Source organism: Rhinopithecus roxellana, chromosome 16 (genome assembly GCF_007565055.1).
Source record: "Rhinopithecus roxellana isolate Shanxi Qingling chromosome 16, ASM756505v1, whole genome shotgun sequence".
Taxonomy (NCBI): Eukaryota; Metazoa; Chordata; class Mammalia; order Primates; family Cercopithecidae; genus Rhinopithecus; species Rhinopithecus roxellana.
Genome location: NC_044564.1, coordinates 94,462,595 through 94,484,765, shown reverse-complemented (window position 1 = coordinate 94,484,765; position 22,171 = coordinate 94,462,595). Strand labels below are relative to the sequence as shown.

General features: G+C 40.7%; 1 protein-coding gene across 1 annotated transcript in view; it reads left to right on the top strand.

Moving 5' to 3' along the window:
* PSMD5 (proteasome 26S subunit, non-ATPase 5) overlaps positions 1-22,171 on the top strand; it is a 26,432-nt gene extending 4,261 nt beyond the window's left edge. Inside the window, exons 2-10 of the mRNA XM_010372019.2 lie at positions 5,509-5,653; positions 7,004-7,117; positions 7,507-7,635; positions 10,123-10,232; positions 12,739-12,881; positions 15,258-15,449; positions 18,448-18,557; positions 18,952-19,092; positions 21,495-22,171. Of these exons, the coding sequence (XP_010370321.1) occupies positions 5,509-5,653; positions 7,004-7,117; positions 7,507-7,635; positions 10,123-10,232; positions 12,739-12,881; positions 15,258-15,449; positions 18,448-18,557; positions 18,952-19,092; positions 21,495-21,752 (1,342 nt within the window). The 3' untranslated portion in view covers positions 21,753-22,171. The remainder of the gene's footprint in view (positions 1-5,508; positions 5,654-7,003; positions 7,118-7,506; positions 7,636-10,122; positions 10,233-12,738; positions 12,882-15,257; positions 15,450-18,447; positions 18,558-18,951; positions 19,093-21,494) is intronic.

The window sequence follows — 22,171 nt, the reverse complement described above, 5'->3', positions numbered from 1 at the left end:
TTTCTGTTAATGATAATTGATGCTATTACTTATGTTACAGTTCTCTGTGTGTCTATTTCTAGTTTGTAAATTCTTTGAAGGCAGTGACCGCATTTTGTTCATCTCTGCATCCCTCTTAGCGCCCAGCACATAATGCAGTACACGCCCAATTAAAGATGAGACTCATAGAGTTTAGAGTGGCCACCTTGTGCAACCTTTTCCTATTAGAGATGAAGAGACTTCCAAAGGTCATACAGCAGGTTGACAGCAGAGGTGCAGTAGGAACTGAAGTGAGGGAGAATTTGAGGATTCAGATCCATGGGGAAGATAGTTTGCTGAATGAAGGAGCAGTGATTTAGGGAACAATTTTAATGGAAATTTAAAGATAGAGTAATTCAGAACTGGATACAGAGTAGATACCAACTGCAAATTGTGGGAATAATTCTCTGGATAGTATCTGGCAGTCTTCAGATACATTGCTGTTATCCTGGCTAAGCCACATAGGTTGCCGTGTATTGGTTCACAGTCTGATCTTGTGTGTAAGTTAGAATCTTGATAGGTTTTTTTGGAGAAGTTTAAGTCCTAAGATTACTGCTTTAGAACATGAAAATCAAACAAGACTAATTTTAAGCATTAACTGTTTGGCTCGTTAGCAAAGGTCACATAGGACCTGAAATTTCTGCACTGTGCAGTTTAACATACCACTATTTTTTTAAACAGCTTTTCAAAGGTATAATTTATATACAATGAACTCCACTTAATAAAATGTACAAGTTGGCAAGTTTTGACATATGTATATACGCATGAAACCATCGCCACAATAAAGATAGCGAATGTATCTTTTACTCCCAGAGGATCCCTCACACTCCTTGCTAATCGCTCCCTGTTTCAACCAGTCAACCACTGATCTACTTTCTCTCACTATAGATGAACTTGCCCCTTATTTTAGCCAGACATAGGGGGAAGGGATCATATAAATGGAGTCATACATTATGTATTCTTTTGTTTGGTTTCCTTCACATAGCATAGTTATTTTGAGATTTAGCTATGTGACATGAATAAATAGTTCATTCCTTTTTATTGTTGAGTAGTAGTCCATTGTATGAGTGTACTACTGTTTTTTATCCATTCCCCTGTTGGTGAACATTAGAGATTTGAATTGTTTTCTGTTTGGAGATATTAAAAATAACAGTGCTGTAAACATTCATGTACAAGTCTTTACATTAAAATATTCTTTCTTTTCTCTGAGTAAATAAGAATGGAATGGCTAGATGGTATGCTAGGTATATATTTAACTTTTTAAGCAACTGGCAAACTGTTTTCCAAAGTGGTTATACTATTTTACATTTCTACAAGCAGTGTATGAGAGTAGATCATAGACCTAAATATAAAACCTAAAACTACAAAACTTCTAGAAGAAAACATAGGGAAAAAAAATGTATGACTTTGAGTTAAACAGACTTCTTTAATATGACACCAAACGCATGATCTATACAAGAACAAATTGAGCTGGGTGTGGTGGCTCATGCTTGTGGTCCCAGCTATTCAGGAGGCTGAGGTGGAGACTACAGTGACCTGTGATTGCTCCACTACACTCCAACCTGGGTGACAGAGAGAGCCTGTCTAAAAAAAAAAAAAAGTGATACAAAGTAGAATTAATCAAAATAAAACATTCTGTTCTTCAGGCTGAGTGGTGGCTCACGCCTGTAATCCCAGCACTGTGGGAGGCTGAGGTGGGTGGATCACGAGGTCAGGAGTTCGAGACCAGCCTGACCAACATGGTGAAACCCTGTCTGTACTAAAAATACAAAATTGGTTGGGCGCGGTGGCTCATGCCTGTAATCCCAGCACTTTGGAAGGCCAAGGCGGGCAGATCACGAGGTCAGGAGATAGAGACCATCCTGGCTAACACAGTGAAACATAGTCTCTACTAAAAATACAAAAAACTAGCTGGGCATAGTGGCAGGCACCTGTAGTCCCAGCTACTCGGGAGGCTGAGGCAGGAGAATCACTTGAACCCGGCAGGCAGAGGTTGCAGTGAGCTGAGGTCACACCACTGCACTACAGCCCTGGGCAACAGAATGAGACTCAGTCTCAAAAAAAAAAAAAAAAAATTAGATTCTTTGAAGTTTACATACAGTTAAGAAAATGAAAAGTCACAAATGCACAAATGGAGAAAAATCTTTGTGAAGAATATATCTGACTTGTATTCAGAATATGTAAGGAGCTTTCAAAACTAAATAGCAAGAGAAGAAATAACCCAATTAAAACATGGGCAAAAGATTTGAACAAGAAGTACAGATGGGGCCAGGTACAGTGGCTCACACCTGTAATCCCAGCACTTTGGGAGGCCGAGGCAAGTGGATCACCTGAGGTCAGGAGTTCGAGACCAGCCTGGCCAACCTGGTGAAACCCTGTCTCTACTAAAAATACAAAAATTAGCTGGACTTGATGGCAGACACCTGTAATCCCAGCTACTCGGGAGGCTAAGGCAGGAGAATCACTTGAACGCAGGAGGTGGAGATTGCAGTGAGCCAAGATCACACCATTGCACTCCAGCCTGGGTGACAGAGCGAGACTCCGTCTCAAAAAAAAAAAAAAAAAAAAAAAAAAAAAAGTACAGATGGTAAATATGCACACAAAAAGATATTCAACATTAGGGAAATATAAATTAAAATTACAGTGAGATTCTACTGCACACTATTAGATTGGCTAAAATTTTAAAAGGCACAGTAGCAACGCAACACATGTGTGCAATCAAAGTGTCTATGAAGGGATGAATGGATAAACAAAATGGGGTGTATAAATATGATGAGATACTGTACATATTGCCTTAAAAAGAAAGGAAGTTCTGACAGATGAACTTTGAAGATGTTGTACTAAATGAAATAAACCAGACACAAAAGGACAAATGTTGTATGCTTTTACTTACATACCTAGAGTAGTCAAATCTAGAGAGACAGAAAGTGGAATGGTGGTTGCCGGGAGCTTGGAGAGGGGAGAATAGGGAGTGTTCAATGGATGCAGAGTTTCTGGTTAGGAAGGTTAAAACATTCTGGAGATGGACGATGGTGATGGCTGGACAACAAAGTAAATGTACTTATTCCCACAGAACTGTGCATTTAAGAGTGGTTAAAATGGTAAATTTTACCTGTAATCACTTTTTTTTTTTAAAGGAAAAGCCATGCTTATAAATATCCCCATTCCTCCTCTTCCCCTTTCCTCCAGCCTCTGGCAACCAGTGGAATCCCTGAATCTACTTTTTTTTTTTTTTTTTTTTTTTTTTTTGAAACAATTTTTTTCTTGTCGCCTAGGCTGGAGTGCGATGGCACTATCTCAACTCACTGCCACTGCTGCCTCCTGGGTTCAAGTGATTCTCTTGCCTCAGCCTCCTAAAGTAGGTGGGATTACAGGCACCCACTACCATGTCCAGCTAATTTTTTTTGTATTTTTAGTTGAGATAGGGTTTCACCATGTTGGCCAGGCTGGTCTTGAACTCCTGACCTCAGGTGACCCACCCGCTGTGGCCTCCCAAAGTGCTGGGATTACAGGCATGAGCCACCACGCCTAGCAGAATCTACTTTCTATATGGATTTTGTCTATTCTGGACATTTCATATAAATAGAATCATTCTCAAAAGGAAGCCTTTTGTGTCTGGCTTATTTCACTTAACGTAATATTTTAAAGGTTTATTCATGTTGTAATGTGTGTCATTATTTCATTGCTTTTTATGGCTGAATAATATTCCATTATATGCACATAACACATATTTATCCATTCATCACTTGGTGGACATTTGGATTGTTTCCACTGCTGTGAACATTTGTGTACCAGTTTTGTGAAAATAGCATGTTTTCTATTATCTTGGGTGTAAAAACATTATTAATACTATTTTAGATTCAATTATGCAATGTGGAATCCCTGAATTAAAAGAGTATGTTCATTTTTAAGGCTTTTCATTTGTATCACGTAGTTACCTACCCGAAAAGTTGTACCAGTTGAATTGTATACTACTACTAACAATATATTAGCCTATTTATTTGTAGTGTCTATTAAGAGACAAGAAAACTGTTCTGAAAACGTCTTCTGTATCTACCACTGGTAGTCATCAGGTTCTCTTACATAGTTCTTCCTTCTCTCTATCCTTACTGCTGCTCCCCTAGTTTACTCCTTCATCACCTCTTACCATTTACTGCCCTGTAATTGAAAATTTTTCCCCTAACACTGGTGCAGAGTGATTTCTATAAATCAGATCTCGTCATTTTACTTCTTTTTTTGAAACCACTTATGGCTTGCCATTGATTTTCTGGAAAAAGTCTAAATTCCAAGCATGACATAAAATACCTGTTAGAGTCTGGCTTCTGTGCATTTTTTCAGTTTCAGTTCTTGTCCTTTACCTCGCCCTTTACCTTCTCACCACCTCTCTCCCATTCTGACCCCAGTCATACCAAGCTACTTGTTCCTTCAAAGTGTAACACTATCCTCTCTGCCTTTTCATGTGCTGCTACTTCCTCTACCTAGAACACCTTTCTTCTGGATAACTCCTACTTCTTAAAATTTAGTTCAGATGTTACCCTTCTGGGAAGCCTTCCTTGTACCCTCTGTGTTCTTTTTTAAGCTCCTATAGTTTCTAGTCTTAGCCTATAGCATTTATCTGGATTACAGTTGCCTTTTTTTCTATATCTTTCATTGGATTGAGCTCCTTAAGACTAGAGAGTATATCAGGCCAGGCACAGTGTCTCATGCCTGTAATCCCAGCACTTTGGGAGGCTGAGGTGGGCGAATCACAAGGTCAGGAGATCGAGACCATCATGGCTAACACAGTGAAACCCCGTCTCTACTAAAAATACAAAAAGTTAGCTGGGTGTGGTGGCATGCACCTGTAGTCCCAGCTACTGGGGAGGCTGAGGCAGGAGAATCGTTTGAACCCAGGAGGTGGAGATTGCAGTGAGTGGATTGCGCCACTGCACTCCAGCCTGGGCAATAGAGCAAGACTCTGTCTCAAAAAAAAAAAAAAAAAAAAAAAAAGGCCAGGGGCAGTGGCTCAAGCCTGTAATCCCAGCATTTTGGGAGGCCAAGGCAGGTGGATCACCTGAGGTCAGGAGTTCGAGACCAGCCTGGCCAACATGGTGAAACTCCATCTCTAAACATACAAAAATTAGCCAGGCGTGGTGGTGGGCCCCTGTAATCCCAGCTACTCGGGAGGCTGAGGCAGGAGAATCGCTTGAACCTGGGAGGCGGAGGTTGCAGTGAGCCGAGATAGGGCCATTGCACTCCAGCCTGGGCAACAGAGCAAGACTCCATCTCAAAAAAAAAAGACTAGAGTATATATCTTATTCTTCTTTGTAGCCCCAGCACAGGCAATACGCATAATAGGTTCTTAGCAAATGTTTAATAGGCGAGTGAAATCTGCTGTTTCAAAAAGAAGTCTGTGTGGAGGAGATGCTGACCCAAGCTTCAGCTATTATTAGGTTGTTACTTCCTACCTGGGTGGGATATGAACTAATAAGATTTATGATATCTCCTCAGGGAAAAGACTACTTTGTGTGTATCCATTCTGGAGAGACTGCTGCAAGCTATGGAACCAGTTCACGTGGCCCGGAACCTCAGGGTTGACCTGCAGAGGGGACTAATTCACCCTGATGATTCTGTAAAAATCCTCACTCTTTCCCAGGTATGAAATTTTACTAGGAACCGACATTGACCACCTGCTCTGGACCAGGTTCTGTACTGTGACAGAAAGATGAAGAAAGCATAGTATCTCTCTCTCCTTCCCTCTTCCCTTCTCCCCCTCTGCCCTGCTCCCTCTCTCCTCCTGGAAAATGTGTGGTCTATTCCAATGTGCATAGCTAACTATAACCTGGGAGATACAAGCTAATGAAAGAAGTTCCATTAAGTACCATCTAAATCATTCATTAATCAGATACTGACTGAGTTCCTTTTACATGCCAGGCATGGTGCCATATGCTGTTAGAGTTACCAAGATTAACAAAACCAGTTAGTTTCCTTCAAGGAGCTCCTAGTGTAAAGAAAAAGATTCCTATGTGTTCAAATAGCTCTCTGCCATTTTAGATTCTGTTACACTGGATGAATCAAATGCTATTGTAAAGGTCACTAAACCAACAATTAAGACAGTAACTCTTATCATCCTGGTAACCAAAGCATCCTACTATTTGAGTGAAGAGCTGCTGCTAAGGATTATCTTGTTGAAATGTTAGGAGCTACACAGTTACCCAATAGATACTGAACTACTGTTTTTCCTTTTCTGTGTTTATTCAGCAAAAAAAGCCTGTAATCCCAGCACTTTGGGAGGCCAAGGCGGGCAGATCCTGAGGTCAGGAGTTCAAGACCAACCTGGCCAACATGGTGAAACCCTGTCTCTACACAAATACAGAAATTGGCCGGGCATGATGACAGGTGCCTATAATCCCAGCTACTCGGGAAGCTGAGGTGGGAGAATCGTTTGAACCCAGGAGGCAGAGGTTGTAGTGAGCCGAAATTCATGTCACTGCACTCCAGCCTGGGCAACAAAGCGAGACTCCATCTCAAAAAAAAAAAAAAAAAAGAAAAGAAAAAGTTGGAGGAAGGGGGGAAGATATCAGTTTATTCACTGGCCATTTATATGCCAGACACTGTAGCAGGTGCTTTGCCTATTCGGTCTCATTTAATCTTTGTAACTATCTTGGAATTAAATATTGTGTTCCCATTTTACGGATAAGAAATGGGGCTAAAATTTGTGCAAGGTCAGTGTAGCTAAAAATAGAGCTGGATTTGTATTGTTTTCACTCACTGAGCTATCTTACCTCTTTACCTGCTTTCTTTTTTTCTTTCCTTTAACAGATGTGACTATGCCATATGTGTGTTTGACTGAATGAATTTAGGTCATTTTGATTTTTTAATGACTTGATATATAGCTGTGATCACTAACTCCTAAAATAACTGTGCAGTAAGGAAATTGGACCATTGTGTGTTTACTGTATGTTGCCCTACTTTAGAGGAGTGTTTCTGATTGTTTTTCTTTCAGATTGGAAGAATTGTTGAAAATTCTGATGCTGTTACTGAGATTCTAAATAATGCTGAATTACTAAAACAAATTGTTTATTGCATCGGTGGAGAGAATCTATCTGTAGCAAAAGCGGTGAGTCTACTAGAATCATTGACTTAAATGTGCAGAGACATTGGTGTCCCAAAAGATAAAGAAAGGCCTTCTGAATTGAGAGGTGAAGGTTTAGAATGGATGATTTGTGTAATGGAATTTACAACCTCATATGAATTGTATAAAATAAATGGTTGTCAAGTAAATACTAGTAAATCCCTTTCATTTTCTAGGATATAAATATCTACAGTATCCATCATAATTCTATGGGGGATACCTTGCATCTTTTCCAATTATAAATAATAGCTGAAACATAGTGCATGCTCATTGAGCAAGGTGCATTCCCTGCACTATTTTCACATCAGTCTTATGAAGTAGATAATAATATTCTGTATTTTGGGGACATAAGAGATATTTTCTTTCTTTATAAGGCCATCAAATCCCTGTCAAGAATATCACTAACCCAAGCTGGACTGGAGGCTTTATTTGAAAGCAATCTGCTGGATGATTTGAAAAGTGTAATGAAAACAAATGACATTGTTCGATACAGGGTGTATGAGGTAAGATAAAAAGCATACTTTCTCATGCTTACAAAGCAGAATGCAGTTTGGCTTATGCTGGAAAGCAAGATGGCTCACTGAGTATATAATCTGTGTTTGGTCCTGCAGTAGGTGCTGGGAATATAAGGATGCATTCCCAGGCTAGTATGTGAGACAGGCATATACAGCCCAGCTCTATGGGAGGCAAGGGCAGGAGGACCCCTTGAGGCCAGGAGTTTCAGACCAGCCTGGGCAACATAGCGAGACCCCATCTTTACAAAGATTTTAAAAATTAGTTGTGCATGGTGGTATGTGCACGTCATCCCAGCTACTCAGGAGGTTGAAGTGGGAGGATCAACTGAGCCCAGAAAGTTGAAGCAGCAGTGAGCCGTGGCTGTACCACTGCACTCCAGCCTGGGCAACAGAGCAAGACCCTTTCTATATATATATATATGTATATATATATTTATAGTGCAGTATAATTACTATGATACAGAAGATAATAAAACCAGACTTGAAAAAATTTGTAGTAGTAATAAGAAATGGCCCTTATTTGTACCAGCTTTGTACTAAGCCCTATGTTAAAATACTCACATATATTATCTTTAATTCTTGTAGTAAACTTTGTATATTGTTATCATTAACCTCATATTGATAGAGCAATTGATCCAAGGCCACACACTATTAATAGGGTACATATTTGAAATGGAATCCTCTACAGTCTTAATTCCGTCTTCAGAACACTTTCTTTGCATGTCATACCATATTCTGCTTTTCCTTCTGCCTCTCAGTTTCTTCTCAGCCTCCTGGCTCATTATCCTCCATTGAATCTTTAATTGTTGGAGCTCATGAAAACAGTTCCAAGCCCTGCTTTCACTGTACTCTATACTCATTCCTAGGCAATTTTACTCATCATATGATTTCCCTTCCCATCTGTGATGATGACTCAGATGTAAACTTCCAACTGAGACCTTTCTTCTGAGCTCAAACCTTCATGCTTAACTGCTTACTCATTCTTGGCCCCTTGGGTATATTCTAGGCCCCTCACACTCATGCTGAAATCAAATTCCTGATCTTACTTATCCACCCTATCCCCCTAATAAAAAACAAGAGCAACAAACTGGCCCTGTCTCACAGTTTGCTTAGTTGGGCATTAGACCTTGGCTCTTTCTGAGGCCTGTTTTTCCCTGCCACATATCCATTCGGTCATCACATTGTGGCGATTTTATTTAAACCCATACATTTTTCTTCATTAGTACAGCTTCTACCACCCTAGACTAACTTACTGGTGTCACTCACCTGGGCTACTATATTTGCATCCAAACTGGTCTCCGCTCATCCATTTTTATCATCCCTAGTCTATCTTCACATGCAGTCAGAATGGTCTTTTAAAAGTCCAAATCTAGATCGCGCCACTGCACTCTAGCCTGGGCGATAGAGCGAGACTCTGTCTCAAAAGAAAAAAAAAAGTCCAAATCTGATTGTGTCATTTCTCTGCTTAAAACCCTTCAGTATCGGCCGGGCGCGGTGGCTCAAGCCTGTAATCCTAGCACTTTGGGAGGCCGAGACGGGCGGATCACAAGGTCAGGAGATCGAGACCACCCTGGCTAATACTGTGAAACCCCGTCTCTACTAAAGAATACAAAAAACTAGCCGGGCGACGAGGCGGGCGCCTGTAGTCCCAGCTACTTGGGAGGCTGAGGCAGGAGAATGGCATGAACCTGGGAGGCGGAGCTTGCAGTGAGCTGAGATCCGGCCACCGCACTCCAGCCTGGGCGACAGAGCCAGACTCCGTCTCAAAAAAAAAAAACCTTCAGTATCTTCCTATACCTCTCAGTAAGACCTCAGCACATACTTGCTGAACGAGTAAGTGAATGATTGACTGACTGACTGAATACCTGAATGAGTGAATGGTTTTATAATCCGTTTGTTGTGGCTGATTGAGGCTTTTGTAACTTGATTGATGATTGCTTGGGCAGGAAAGTGCTGATACATCCAGATATAATGGAACATTTCTGTGCCAAGGTGGCTAGGCATGGTGGCTCATGCCTATAATCTCAGCACTTCAGGAGGCCAGGGTGGGCAGATCACTTGAGGCCAGGAGTTCAAGACCAGCCTGGCCAACATGGCAAAATCCCATTGCTACTAAAAATACAAAAAAATTAGCCAGGTGTGGTGGTGTGTGCCTGTAATCCCAGCTACTCGGGAGGCTGAGGCACGAGAATCGCTTGAACCCGGGAGGTAGAGGTTGCAGTGAGCTGAGATCACGCCACTATACTCCAGCCTAGGTGACAGAGCAAGACTCTGTTTCAAAAATAATAATAATCTGTGCCAAAGTAATTTTTTATGTGTTCACTGAAGTTTTTCTACTTAAAGAGACAAATAATGGATTTTTTAAAACTCATTTATAGAAAGTACCTAGTCCTATGTTTAACTTAAAATGAGATCTATCAGGCGCAGGGCTGTTTTGACCTTTTTCTTTTTTCTGTTTTTTTTTTTTTATTTCAGCTAATTGTAGAGATTTCTTCTGTGTCACCAGAATCTTTAAACTACTGTACCACAAGTGGATTGGTAACCCAGCTCCTGAGAGAGCTGACTGGTGAGGATGTGTTGGTCAGGTGTGTTGACTGAGAGTTCTTAAAGTGAAATGTCCTCTTTTGAAGGGCTGGGAAACAACCCTGGGACGTCTGTGATTTTCTCTATTAGATACTTTGCCCAGGTTGCAATCTCATGACTAATGTGTGTCCTGAAGGAGGGACCTTTAGAAAATTGCTCAAGTTACATCATGACAACATACTGGAACTTGGCAAAGCCCTACATGACAATTCAGCTACTTTCAAGTGACTGTGTTCCCTGTCCCTAGGCCTGTGTGCTCTTAAACAGTTGCAGTCACATGATAACTGCCATTTTGAATTACTAACATTTTGTCATATGCATTTATTTTGGCATTGTTAAATAGCAACAGTATAGCATGATAGAAAAAATACGGGCTAGGCCGGGTGTGGTGGCTCACGCCTATAATCCCAGCACATTGGGAGGCCGAGGCGGGCGAATCACGAGATCAGGAGTTCAAGACCAGCCTGGCCAACATTGTGAAACCCTGTCCCACTAAAAACACAAAACTTAACCGGGCATGGTGGCATGCACCTGTAGTCCCAGATACTCGGGAGGCTGAGACAGGAGAATTGCTTGAACCTGGGAGGTAGAGGTTGCACCACTATACTCCAGCCTGGGCAACAGAGCAAGACTCTGTCTCAAAAGAAAAAAGAATATGGGCTTTTCAAAATGAGGAAGACTTGGCTTGCATACCTCTCTACTATTTATTAGCTGTTCGGCCTTGGACAGGTTATTATAAGCTTTCTACATCTCAGTTTCCTCATCTCTCAGAACAGTAACTAAAAAAGATATTGTGCCGGGCACAGTGGTTTACGCCTATAATCCCAGCACTTTGGGAAGCCGAGGCGGGTGGATTACCTGAGGTCAGGAGGTCAGGACCAGCCTGGCCAATATGGTGAAACCCCGTCTCTACTAAAAAAAAATACAAAAAATTAGCCCGGCGCGGTGGCAGGGGCCGTAATCCCAGCTACTCGGAAGGCTGAGACAAGAGAATTGCTTAAACCCGGGAGGTGGAGGTTGCAGTGAGCCAAGATCGCGCCATTGCACTCCAGCCTGGGCAACAAGAGCAAAACTCCGTCTCAAAAAAATAAATAAATAAAAATATATTGTAAGAATTAAGCTAATCGACCTTAGAAAGCAGTACAATGGCTGACATAGGTTCTCAAAGAAATGTTAATTCCAGTCTCTTCCACCCTTTATTCCCCAAATCCCCTTTAATATCTGCCACATGTTCCTTTGTTGATATTCCATAGTTTATTAATACCTCCTCACTGTTGAACAGTTGATTTGCTTCAAGTGTTTTGCTGTTATGATAGCATTATAGTTATCTTTGTGTATATAGGTTTTGATTTTTCTTATCTTAAATGATTTTGATTGTCCTGTGTTCTTTAAACATGGCTGAATTTGGCCGGGCGCGGTGGCTCAAGCCTGTAATCCCAGCACTTCGGGAGGCCGAGACGGGCGGATCACGAGGTCAGGAGATCCAGACCTTCCTGGCTAACACGGTGAAACCCCGTCTCTACTAAAAAATAAAAACTAGCCGGGCGAGGTGGCGGGCGCCTGTAGTCCCAGCTACTCGGGTGGCTGAGGCAGGTGAATGGCGTGAACCTGGGAGGCGGAGCTTGCAGTGAGCGGAGATCCGGCCACTGCACTCCAGCCTAGGCGACAGAGCGAGACTCCCTCTCAAAAAAAGAAAAAAAAAAAACATGGCTGAATTTATTAAACCCATATAATAAATCAGTCACTAGTTACATTGCTTCAGTGCATTTGAGTGTCTCAACCTAATGAGACGATTAATTTTGTTAATTATTTTTTAGCATTGTATCAAATTTTGTGACATAGGAAAAAACCCTGTAAATGGTCAGTCAAAACACTTTAGGATCAACTACCAACTGTAAAAATAAATTTTTTAGTTATTTGCTTTGATCATGGTTGGATATGAGATGATACCAAAGAATTATTGTTAATTTCTTAATATGTGGCAGTGGCATTATAATTGTGTGAGGAAACATAGCATTTTGCAGAGATGCATACTAAAGTACGCAGGGGTAAATGGCAGGGTGACTAGGATTTGCTTTAAAATAGTTCAGCAAAAAGTAGGGAAAAGAGATGAAATAAGTAAAGCAAAATCTTTATAACCATAAAATCAGGTTATGGGTATATGGGGGGTTATTGTTTTCTCATTACTTTTGTGTATGTTTGATATCTCAAAATAAAACAAAATTTAAAAAAATATTTTAGGAAGCAGCTAGGTTATAGTGGAAACAATACTGGACTTCAAATCAGAAGGTCTAGATTTAAGTGTAAACTCTGCCTGTAATAACAATGTGATTACAGATAAGTCACTGCAACTTTCTAGGCCTTAGGGCCTCATGTGAAAAGAGGAGCCAAGATTATTGACCTTTCAAATATGATGGGAAGAATTAAATAAGATAACCTGTATGAGAGCAATCTATAAACTATGCAAATCCTGTGCAAAATCTTGTTTTTGTCCTTCTGACATTTTAGAGCCACCTGTATAGAAATGGTGACATCACTGGCATATACTCATCATGGACGACAGTATCTTGCTCAAGAAGGAGTAATTGACCAAATTTCTAATATAATCGTTGGGGCAGATTCAGACCCTTTCTCTAGCTTCTATTTGCCAGGTAAGAAACACTGATGCCTATGGAAATGGTGGTGCATGTTTTATTTCTGAGTTATCTCTGACGGCAGGGGGTTGGGGTTGGGAGTGGACAGAGATTGTTTTCCTTAGAGCTGATTTCGTTTAGAAGATATCTAGAGCTACCAAATTCAAATTCAACAGCACATTAAAAGGGTCGTCCACCCTGATCAAGTGGGATTTATCCTAGGGATGCAGGGAAGGTTCAGCATACACAAATCAATAAATAAGATATACTACATTGACAGAATAAAGATGGAAACCAAGTAATGTGGGGAAAAGCATTTGACAGATTTTAGCTTTCTTTTATAGTAAAAACTCTTAACAAATTAAGTATAGAAGAAATCTATCTCAACACAATAAAGGCCAAGTATGACAAACCCACAGCTAACATACTCAGTGAAAAGTTGAAAGCGGTCCTTCTAAGATCAGGAACAAGGCCGGGCGCGGTGGCTCACGCCTGTAATCCCAACACTCTGGGAGGCCAAGGCAGGCGGATCACGAGGTCAGGAGATCGAGACCATTCTGGCTAACACAGTGAAACCTCGTGTCTACTAAAAATACAAAAAAATTAGCTGGGCATGGTGGCACACGCCTGTAGTCCCAGCTACTCAGGAGGCTGAGGCAGGAGAATCCCTTGAACCTTGGAGGTAGAGATTGCAGTGAGCCAGGATCGCTCCACTGCATTCCAGCCTGGGCAACAGAGTGAGACTCCATCTCAAAAAAAAAAAAAAAAAAAAAAATCAGGAACAAGACAAAGATGTCCACAATTACCACTTCTATTCAACAAATTACAAGAGGTTATAGCCAGAGCAATTAGGCAAGATAAATAAACAAAAGGCATCCAAATCAGAAAGAAAGAAGTGAAAATGTCCCTGTTTGTAAATGATGTAGTGTTATATTAATATATAGAATAAAGATTCCACCAAAAAACTGTTAGAATGAATAAATAAATTCAGTAAAACTGCAGGATACAAAATCTGCATAAAAATCAGTAGCATTTCTATACACTTAACAGTGAACTCTGAAAAAGTAATAAAAGATACATTCCCATTTACAATAGCATTCAAAAAATTAAATATTTATGAATAAATTTAAGGAGGTGAAAGATCTATACATTGAGAACTATAAAAACTGATGAAGGGCCGGGCGCGGTGGCTCAAGCCTGTAATCCCAGCACTTTGGGAGGCCGAGACGGGCGGATCACGAGGTCAGGAGATCGAGACCATCCTGGCTAACACGGTGAAACCCCATCTCTACTAAAAATACAAAAAACTAGCCGGGTGAGGTGGCGGGCGCCTGTAGTCCCAGCTACTCGGGAGGCTGAGGCAGGAGAATGGCGGGAACCCGGGAGGCGGAGCTTGCAGTGAGCTGAGATCCGGCCACTGCACTCCAGCCCGGGCGACAGAGCAAGACTCCGTCTCAAAAAAAAATAAAAACTGATGAAGGAAATTGAAGAAGACACAAATAAATGGAAAGATATCCTATGTTCATGGATTAGAAGAATTAATATTATTAAAATGTTGGTGCTGCCAAAGCACCATATAGATTCAGTGCATTCCCTACCAAAATTCTTAAATTTAATGACATTTTTCACGAAAGCAGAAAAAAAATTAAAAATATGCATATTTCAGAATACATTGTTCACAATAAAGATATATGATTTTTTAATTTGTCAGTTGAAAGTTAATTTTTTTAAAAAGATACCTGTAGCCTCTTAACTGAGGTGGAATCTGTTGCTCTGGGAGCTATGTACTGTTGACTTTGATTTTCAGGAAACATCAGTGCTATTTAGAACATTAGGATATTTTTATTTTGAATATCAACAAAAAAATAAAAATACTAGTAATGACATTTACAGTATGTTTCACAGATTAATCAAGTCTCTGAGTGGGAATCTTTATTGTAGGATCTACTCTTGCCATTCTATTCTGGGTATTGGTTAGTCTTTCTTGAACACTTCCAGAAATTGGAGACGTATGCCTTCCTTAGGTAGCCTAGCTACCTAGCTACCTGTTTCATTTATTAATGAATATATCCACTTAAAAATTTCTTCCTGGTAATGAGTCTAAACTTGCCTTCCTATAATTTGTATCCACTAGTCCTTTTTCTTTGTTCTCCCTCTTGCATATGCCAGTACTTCAATAGCTGGTCCCAGCTCCATTGACACCCTCTCTCAGGATCACACATCACAGGTCCTTCAGAATCTCCTAATGGTCTCTCTGATCTCCAAGCAACACACTACTGTAACCTTTCTACACTTTCTGGCCTGCAGTTCATTTCTATTCCTGTGAAGTTATAGGGCCCGCAGTTCATGCTGTCTTGTTCCCCTATTAAAATATATTCTTGTAAATCTCTTTAGGATTCGTGAAGTTTTTTGGAAACCTGGCTGTCATGGATAGTCCTCAACAGATCTGTGAGCGTTATCCTATCTTTGTGGAAAAAGTCTTTGAAATGACAGAAAGTCAGGACCCCACTATGACTGGTGTAGCTGTAGACACAGTTGGAATCTTGGGATCCAGTGTTGAAGGAAAACAGGTTTTACAGAAAACAGGTTAGTATGACTTGGCCCTGTTCAGGGATATCTTAATTTTTGACAGAGGTTCAATATGTAAGTTCATTTGCTGGTGGGTTAACTACATTGTAGAAACTATTTTATGGGTGGCAGTCTTGTTAACCATAACCTTGGACTCATATCTGAAAGTCTAATAATTACTATGGAAAACCTTTTTTTTTTTTTTTTGACTTTTCACTGTTTAGGTTTCTACCAATCTATTTCAACCAAACATTGTTTCCTGTTTCCCCTCTGTGTCTTCTTTGACTAGATTTCATGGTACAGATGATGGGCTAGAATCAAAAAGGCCTGAATTCATGTCCTGGGGTTTTCTATTTCTTTCTTTCTTTTCTTTCTTTCAGATTGGGAGTGTCTCTCTGTTATACAGGCTGGCCTCAAACTCCCAGGCTCAAGCGATCCTTCTGCCTCATCCTCTTGATTGGCTGGGTCTACAGGTCCACACCATTGTGTCCAGCCCTGACTTTGCTTTTTGAACTTCATTTACTCACTTTGCTTTTCTAGGCCTCATTTTCTTCATTTATAAAAATGGCATAACAACTACTTCTCAGGGTTGTTGGGAGTATTTACAAAATTTTGGGTTTTTTTGTAATGTCAAGAAAGGAAAATAAAAGTTTGTTATACGATTTCATGTTAAGAGATACTTTTGGTGTGTTACGAGATACAGTAGCTCATGCCTGTAATCCAGCACTTTGGGAGACCAAGGTGGGTGGATTGCCTGAGCTCAGGAGTTCAAGACCAGGCTGGACAACATGGCAAAATCCTATCTCTACTCAAGAATACAAAAATTAGTCAGGCATGATACTGTGCAACTGTAGTCCCAGCTACTTGAGAGGCTGAGGCAGGAGAATCGGTTGAACCTGGCAGGTGAAGGTTGCAGTGAGCTGAGATGGTGCTACTACACTCCAGCCTGGGTGACAGAGTGAGATTCTATTTCAAAAAAAAAAAAAAAGGCCAGGCAAGGTGGCTCATGCCTGTAATCCCAGCATTTTGGGAGGCCAAAGCAGGTGGATCACTTAAGGTCAGGAGTTCGAGACCAGCCTGGCCAACATGGTGAAACCCCATCTCTACTGAAATTACAAAAATCAGCTGAGCATGGTGGCGCATGCCTGCAGTCCCAGCTACTCGGGAGGCCGAGGCAGGAGAATGGCTTGAACCCAGAAGGCAAAGGTTGCAGTGAGCCAAGATCATACCACTGCACTCCAGCCTGGGTGACAGTGCGAGACTCTGTAAAAAGAAAAAAACAAAAAAAAGAAAGATACTCTTATGGAACATCCATGAGAATCAACAGCACAACAAATTATACACACAAAATAATATGCAGCCCAATTATTAAAATTCTTGAGACACATATGTTGAAAATTATCTCGCCTGTAATCCCAGCACTTTAGGAGGCCAAGGCGGGAGGATCGCTTGAGCCCAGGAATTCAAGACTAGCCTTGGCAACAACAACAAAAAATTGGCCAGGTGTGGTGGCACATGCCTATAGTCCCAGCCACTCGGGAGACTGAGGTGGGAGAATCATTTGAGCCCAGGAGATGAAGGCTACCGTGAGCCTTGATCACTCCATTGCACTGCAGCCTAGGTGACAGAGTGAGACTCCATCTCAAAAAAAATTTATAAAGAGGCCGGGCGAGGTGGCTCATGCCTGTAATCCCAACACTTTGGGAGGCCAAGGCGGGTGGATCACCTGAGGTCAAGAGTTCGAGACCAGCCTGGCCAACATAGTCTCTACTAAAAATACGAAAATTAGCTGGGTGTGGTGGCAGACACCTGTAATCCCAGCTACTCAGGAGGTTGAGGCAGGAGAATCACTTGAACCTGGGCAGTGAGCCGAGATCACGCCATTGCACTCTAGCCTGGGCGACACAGCGAGACTCTATCTCAAAAAAATAAAAATTAGAGAATAGAAAAAGAAAATAAACTGTTGTGTATCACGGCTAATATTTTTGTTGCGTATAGTTTTCTAAGTGCTTTTACTTATGACAATCTTTTTACAATCCTGTAAAGAACATACTATTGTCATTTTCATTTTCCAGATAAGGTAGGTGAAACTTAGAGGAGTTAAGAAAATTTCTAAGGTCATACAAATTAGGGCAGCTGCTACTCAAGTCCAGGTCCTTTGACTCCAGTTTTATAACTCTGCCTTATATATGCTGTGTTGCGTGTAATTGTGTGTTCTAGGCCTGTCACTGGTTCTCTGACTACATGCTTATTTTTGTATTGGTTTAGGTTGGTAGAGGTCATAGTGTATGAGAGCATACTTTAAAAAAAAAAATCTCATTTTTCACTTCAGATCCATTAGGATGGCTATTACTTTAAAAAAAAAAAAAACCCCTATAAAATAGTAAGTATTAGGATGTGGAGAAATTGTAACCTTTGTGCATTTTACATTTCCTTCATCCAACAGCTCCACTTTCAGGTATATACCAAAAAAAATTGAAAGCAGAGACTCAAACAAATGTTTGTACACTCATATTCGTAGCAGCATTTGATTCACAACAACCAAAAAAAGGTGCAAGCAACCCAATGAACAATGATAGATGAATCAATAAACAAAATGTGGTATATACATACAATGGAATATTACTCAGCCTTTAAAAAGAATGAGATTCTGGCACATGCTACAGCATGGAGGAATCTGCACCATTGATAACATTATGCTAAGTGAAGTAAGACACATAAGGACAGATATTGTACAATTCCACTTAGATGAGATACCTAAAAAAGTCCAGTTCACAGGAGGTAGAATAGTGGTTGGCAGGGGATGAGGGTAGAGAAGAAAGGGAATTATTGTTTAATGGATACAGAGTTTCAGTTTGGGTTGACGAAAAAGTTCTAGGATGGTTATGATGGTTGCACAACAATGTGAATGTACTTAATAGCGCTGAACTATACACTAAAAATGGTTAAAATGGTAAATTTTATGTTGTGTGTATTTTACCATAATAAAGAAGAATCTCACTGTTATCCTTCAAAGGAACTCGCTTTGAACGCTTGCTTATGAGAATAGGACATCAATCAAAGAACGCCCCAGTGGAGCTAAAAATTAGATGTTTGGATGCAATTTCATCTCTTCTGTACTTACCAGTAAGTAGATTGGGAAATTAATGAAGGACAGTGGGATATGTTTGGGAAAATAAATCTGTATGAATCAACATGATAAATGTGATGAAGTAAATGCCATTTTTCTCTTAATACAAGGAGATAACCCTCATTATATGACTAGTGACATTTTTAATTTAAAATGGAATCATAGAGTGTTAGAACTGAAGAGACTCTAGAGATTGCTTTATCAACCACATTCAAAGAAAACTGGGAAAGGTCTGGGCTGGATTTGAGAAAGAGTCCTCCAAACTTAGACAATATCACACAACAAATTAATGACAGAGTGCCATTAGTACTCAGGTGTCTGGCTTCCAAATAAGTGCTTTTCTCCAGATCAGTTAATTTTGTGATGAGATTTTCCTTTTCTTTCCTGTAGTCTGAGCAGCAGACTGATGACCTTCTGAGGATGACAGAATCCTGGTTTTCTGCTTTATCTCGGGATCCACTGGAGCTCTTCCGTGGCATTAGTGGTCAACCCTTCCCTGAACTACACTGTGCTGCCTTAAAAGTGTTTACAGTAGGTATTCACTTCCATAGGTCCTTCTGGGAGCCTGCCAGTTCAACACTTGAGTACTTACAGTGAGCCAGAGCCTGTGCCATCTCTGGGGATGCACAAGTGCATGGTATAGTTTCTACCTTCTGCTACCTTAGAGACTAAGGAGGGAGATAGATGTGTAAACATATTGTTTCAGTAAAAGATACTAGGTGCTGTTTGAGGTTTGAACAGGATGCTATGGGATAACACAGTTAATTCCAGACTTTTTATCTGCCATCCTCTATTGACCTAACCCTGGTCTTCCTAATCCTTATTTCCCCCGCAGAAAATAAGACTTCTGGCACCTAATGCTCCAGTGGTACCAAACTGTTTGTGTCTCTGAACCTTTTCTGGGGTCTCTGTATCTAACACTCTTCCTTAACGTTGCTTCTTAACCTCTTACTCATTCGTCAAGGACTAACTCCGGTATGTCTTCAGCACACTTTGCCCAGATTAACAAGGTTGAGTTAAACAATGTTGGCTCTCATATGTTGCATTTATTTTTTCAGCAAACATTTGTTGAGTTTCCGTTTTTGCTCAGTGAAGGGCATACAACAGTGAAGAAAATATATAAAGACCTTCCTTTCATGTAGTTTCCTGCCTATTGAAGGAGCGAGGCAGTAAATATAATTGTATAGTTACTTACATTATTACAGCTGTGGTAAGGATTATACCTTTGTGTTCTATTTGTTATATTATTTTGCAAATGTTTATTTATTGACCTGTCTCACCTATTAGGTAGAGTTGGTTGACAGCAGGAAGCATATCTGATTTATCTTTGTAGCCACAGCATAGAAAGGTAGTAATCGCTTTAGTAATCTTAGCAATAATGGGGTCTCAGACAGCATACATGGCCTAGACTGGGAGGGAATAAGGAGAATGGCAGGGACAAAAGAGGGAAGGCGGCCGGGCGCGGTGGCTCAAGCCTGTAATCCCAGCACTTTGGGAGGCCGAGACGGGCGGATCACGAGGTCAGGAGATCGAGACCATCCTGGCTAACACGGTGAAACCCCGTCTCTACTAAAAATACAAAAACTATCCGGGCGAAGTGGCGGGCGCCTGTAGTCCCAGCTACTCGGGAGGCTGAGGCAGGAGAATGGCGTAAACTCGGGAGGCAGAGCTTGCAGTGAGCTGAGATTTGGCCACTGCACTCCAGTCCGGGCGACAGAGCAAGACTCCGCCTCAAAAAAAAAAAAAAAAAAAAAAGAGGGAAGGCTTCCTAAGGATGCTATACAGGATCTGGGTCTTGAAGGATACAGGTATTCCTATAATCTTCAGAAACATTTCTTTTTTTTTCCTGAGATGGAGTCTCTCGCTGTGTCTCCCAGGCTGGAGTATAGTGGCATGATCTTGGCTCACTGCAAGCTCCACCTCCCAGGTTCACGCCATTCTTCTGCCTCAGCCTCCTGAGCAGCTGGGACTGCAGGCACCCGCCACTACGCCCGGCTAATTTCTTTTCATATTTTTAGTAGAGACGGGGTTTCACTGTGTAAGCCAGGATGGTCTTGATCTCCTGCCCTCATGATCCACCCGTCTCGGCCTCCCAAAGTGCTGGGATTACAGGCGTGAGCCACCGCACCTGACCAGAAACATTTCTTTAAGACTGCTTCACTCTTGTAAATAGTCATTGTATGAGATGGCCATTTTGGCTCCTGCTTAGTATTTTCATTATTGGTTTATTTTGGTTTTGCTCTTCTACCTTATCCTGTGCTTAGTTGGTTCCATTGTAGAAATAATTTTCTATTTTCTGGTTGGGATAACTATTTTTATTTCTGCCTACCTTCATGCTTGGTTGTGAGGCAGGCCAAAGTTTCTCAAACATTTGTCTTAGGAATCCTATTAAAATGTAGATTCTAATTCAGGAGTTGTGGGGCAGAGTCCAGGATCCTGAATGTCTAACAAGCTCGCAGGTGATGGTGATGCTACTTGTCTGTGGAACACATTTTGAGAGGAAAAAACTAGACGATAAACTTGATTGTTACTTCTTTTTCATTAAAATGTAATAGGTTTTGAAAAACTTAAGCTTAAAATTTGAAAAAGATTTAGAAGTAGAATTTTAAAAAAGGTTTACCTATGTCATTTCCTATTCTTTGTGAACACTGTTAATGTTTATTTTTTATTACTATATACCATAATTTACTTAACCATTCTCCCATTATTAGATATTTATATTATAACTTTCACACTATTATGAACATTTTTGTATACAAAGATTTTTTGTATTTAAGATTATTAAGTTAGATTCTCAGGAAGGAATTTACTTAGACAAAAGGTAACGTTTTTAAAGTTCATGTTGCCAGCTTTCTTTGTAAATATTGTGACATCTCACTAACAAACTTAACTCTGACTCAGGGGAATTGTATTCTTTCTGCCTTCCATTTCAGGCCATTGCAAACCAACCCTGGGCTCAGAAACTTATGTTTAACAGTCCAGGTTTTGTAGAATATGTGGTGGACCGCTCTGTGGAGCATGACAAAGCTTCAAAGGATGCCAAATATGAACTAGTGAAAGCACTTGCCAATTCCAAGACAATTGCAGAAATCTTTGGGAACCCAAATTATTTGAGGCTCAGAACTTACCTGAGTGAAGGTCCATACTATGTGAAACCTGTTTCCACGACAGCAGTAGAAGGAGCCGAATGATTTCTTCTGGAGTCTCATGTAGAGGACCACGCTTTGACCAAAACTTCTCCTAAGGCATTTGACTCCATCTATATTTCACAAAAGAGACTTCCATCCCCCAAGAATTATCATGGATTGTCTGATGTTACTTTGTTACCAACATTGTTATGTTTCTACATTGAAATGCAAAGTGGAACTAGGAGTTTGGAATGCATTAAGAGCAGGCAAGCTTGGTCATAATCCAGTGTTTTTCAGATTCCTTTCACTGCCTTAATCTTTGCAACAAGATGGAAGTTTTTTCTTCCCTCGAAATTTTCATGGACATACAATCTTTTTTTTTTTTTTTTTTGAGGCAGAGTCTTGCTCTGTCACCCAGGCTGGAGTGCAGTGGCGCAATCTCGGCTCACGGCAAGCTCTGCCTCCCGGGTTCATGCCATTCT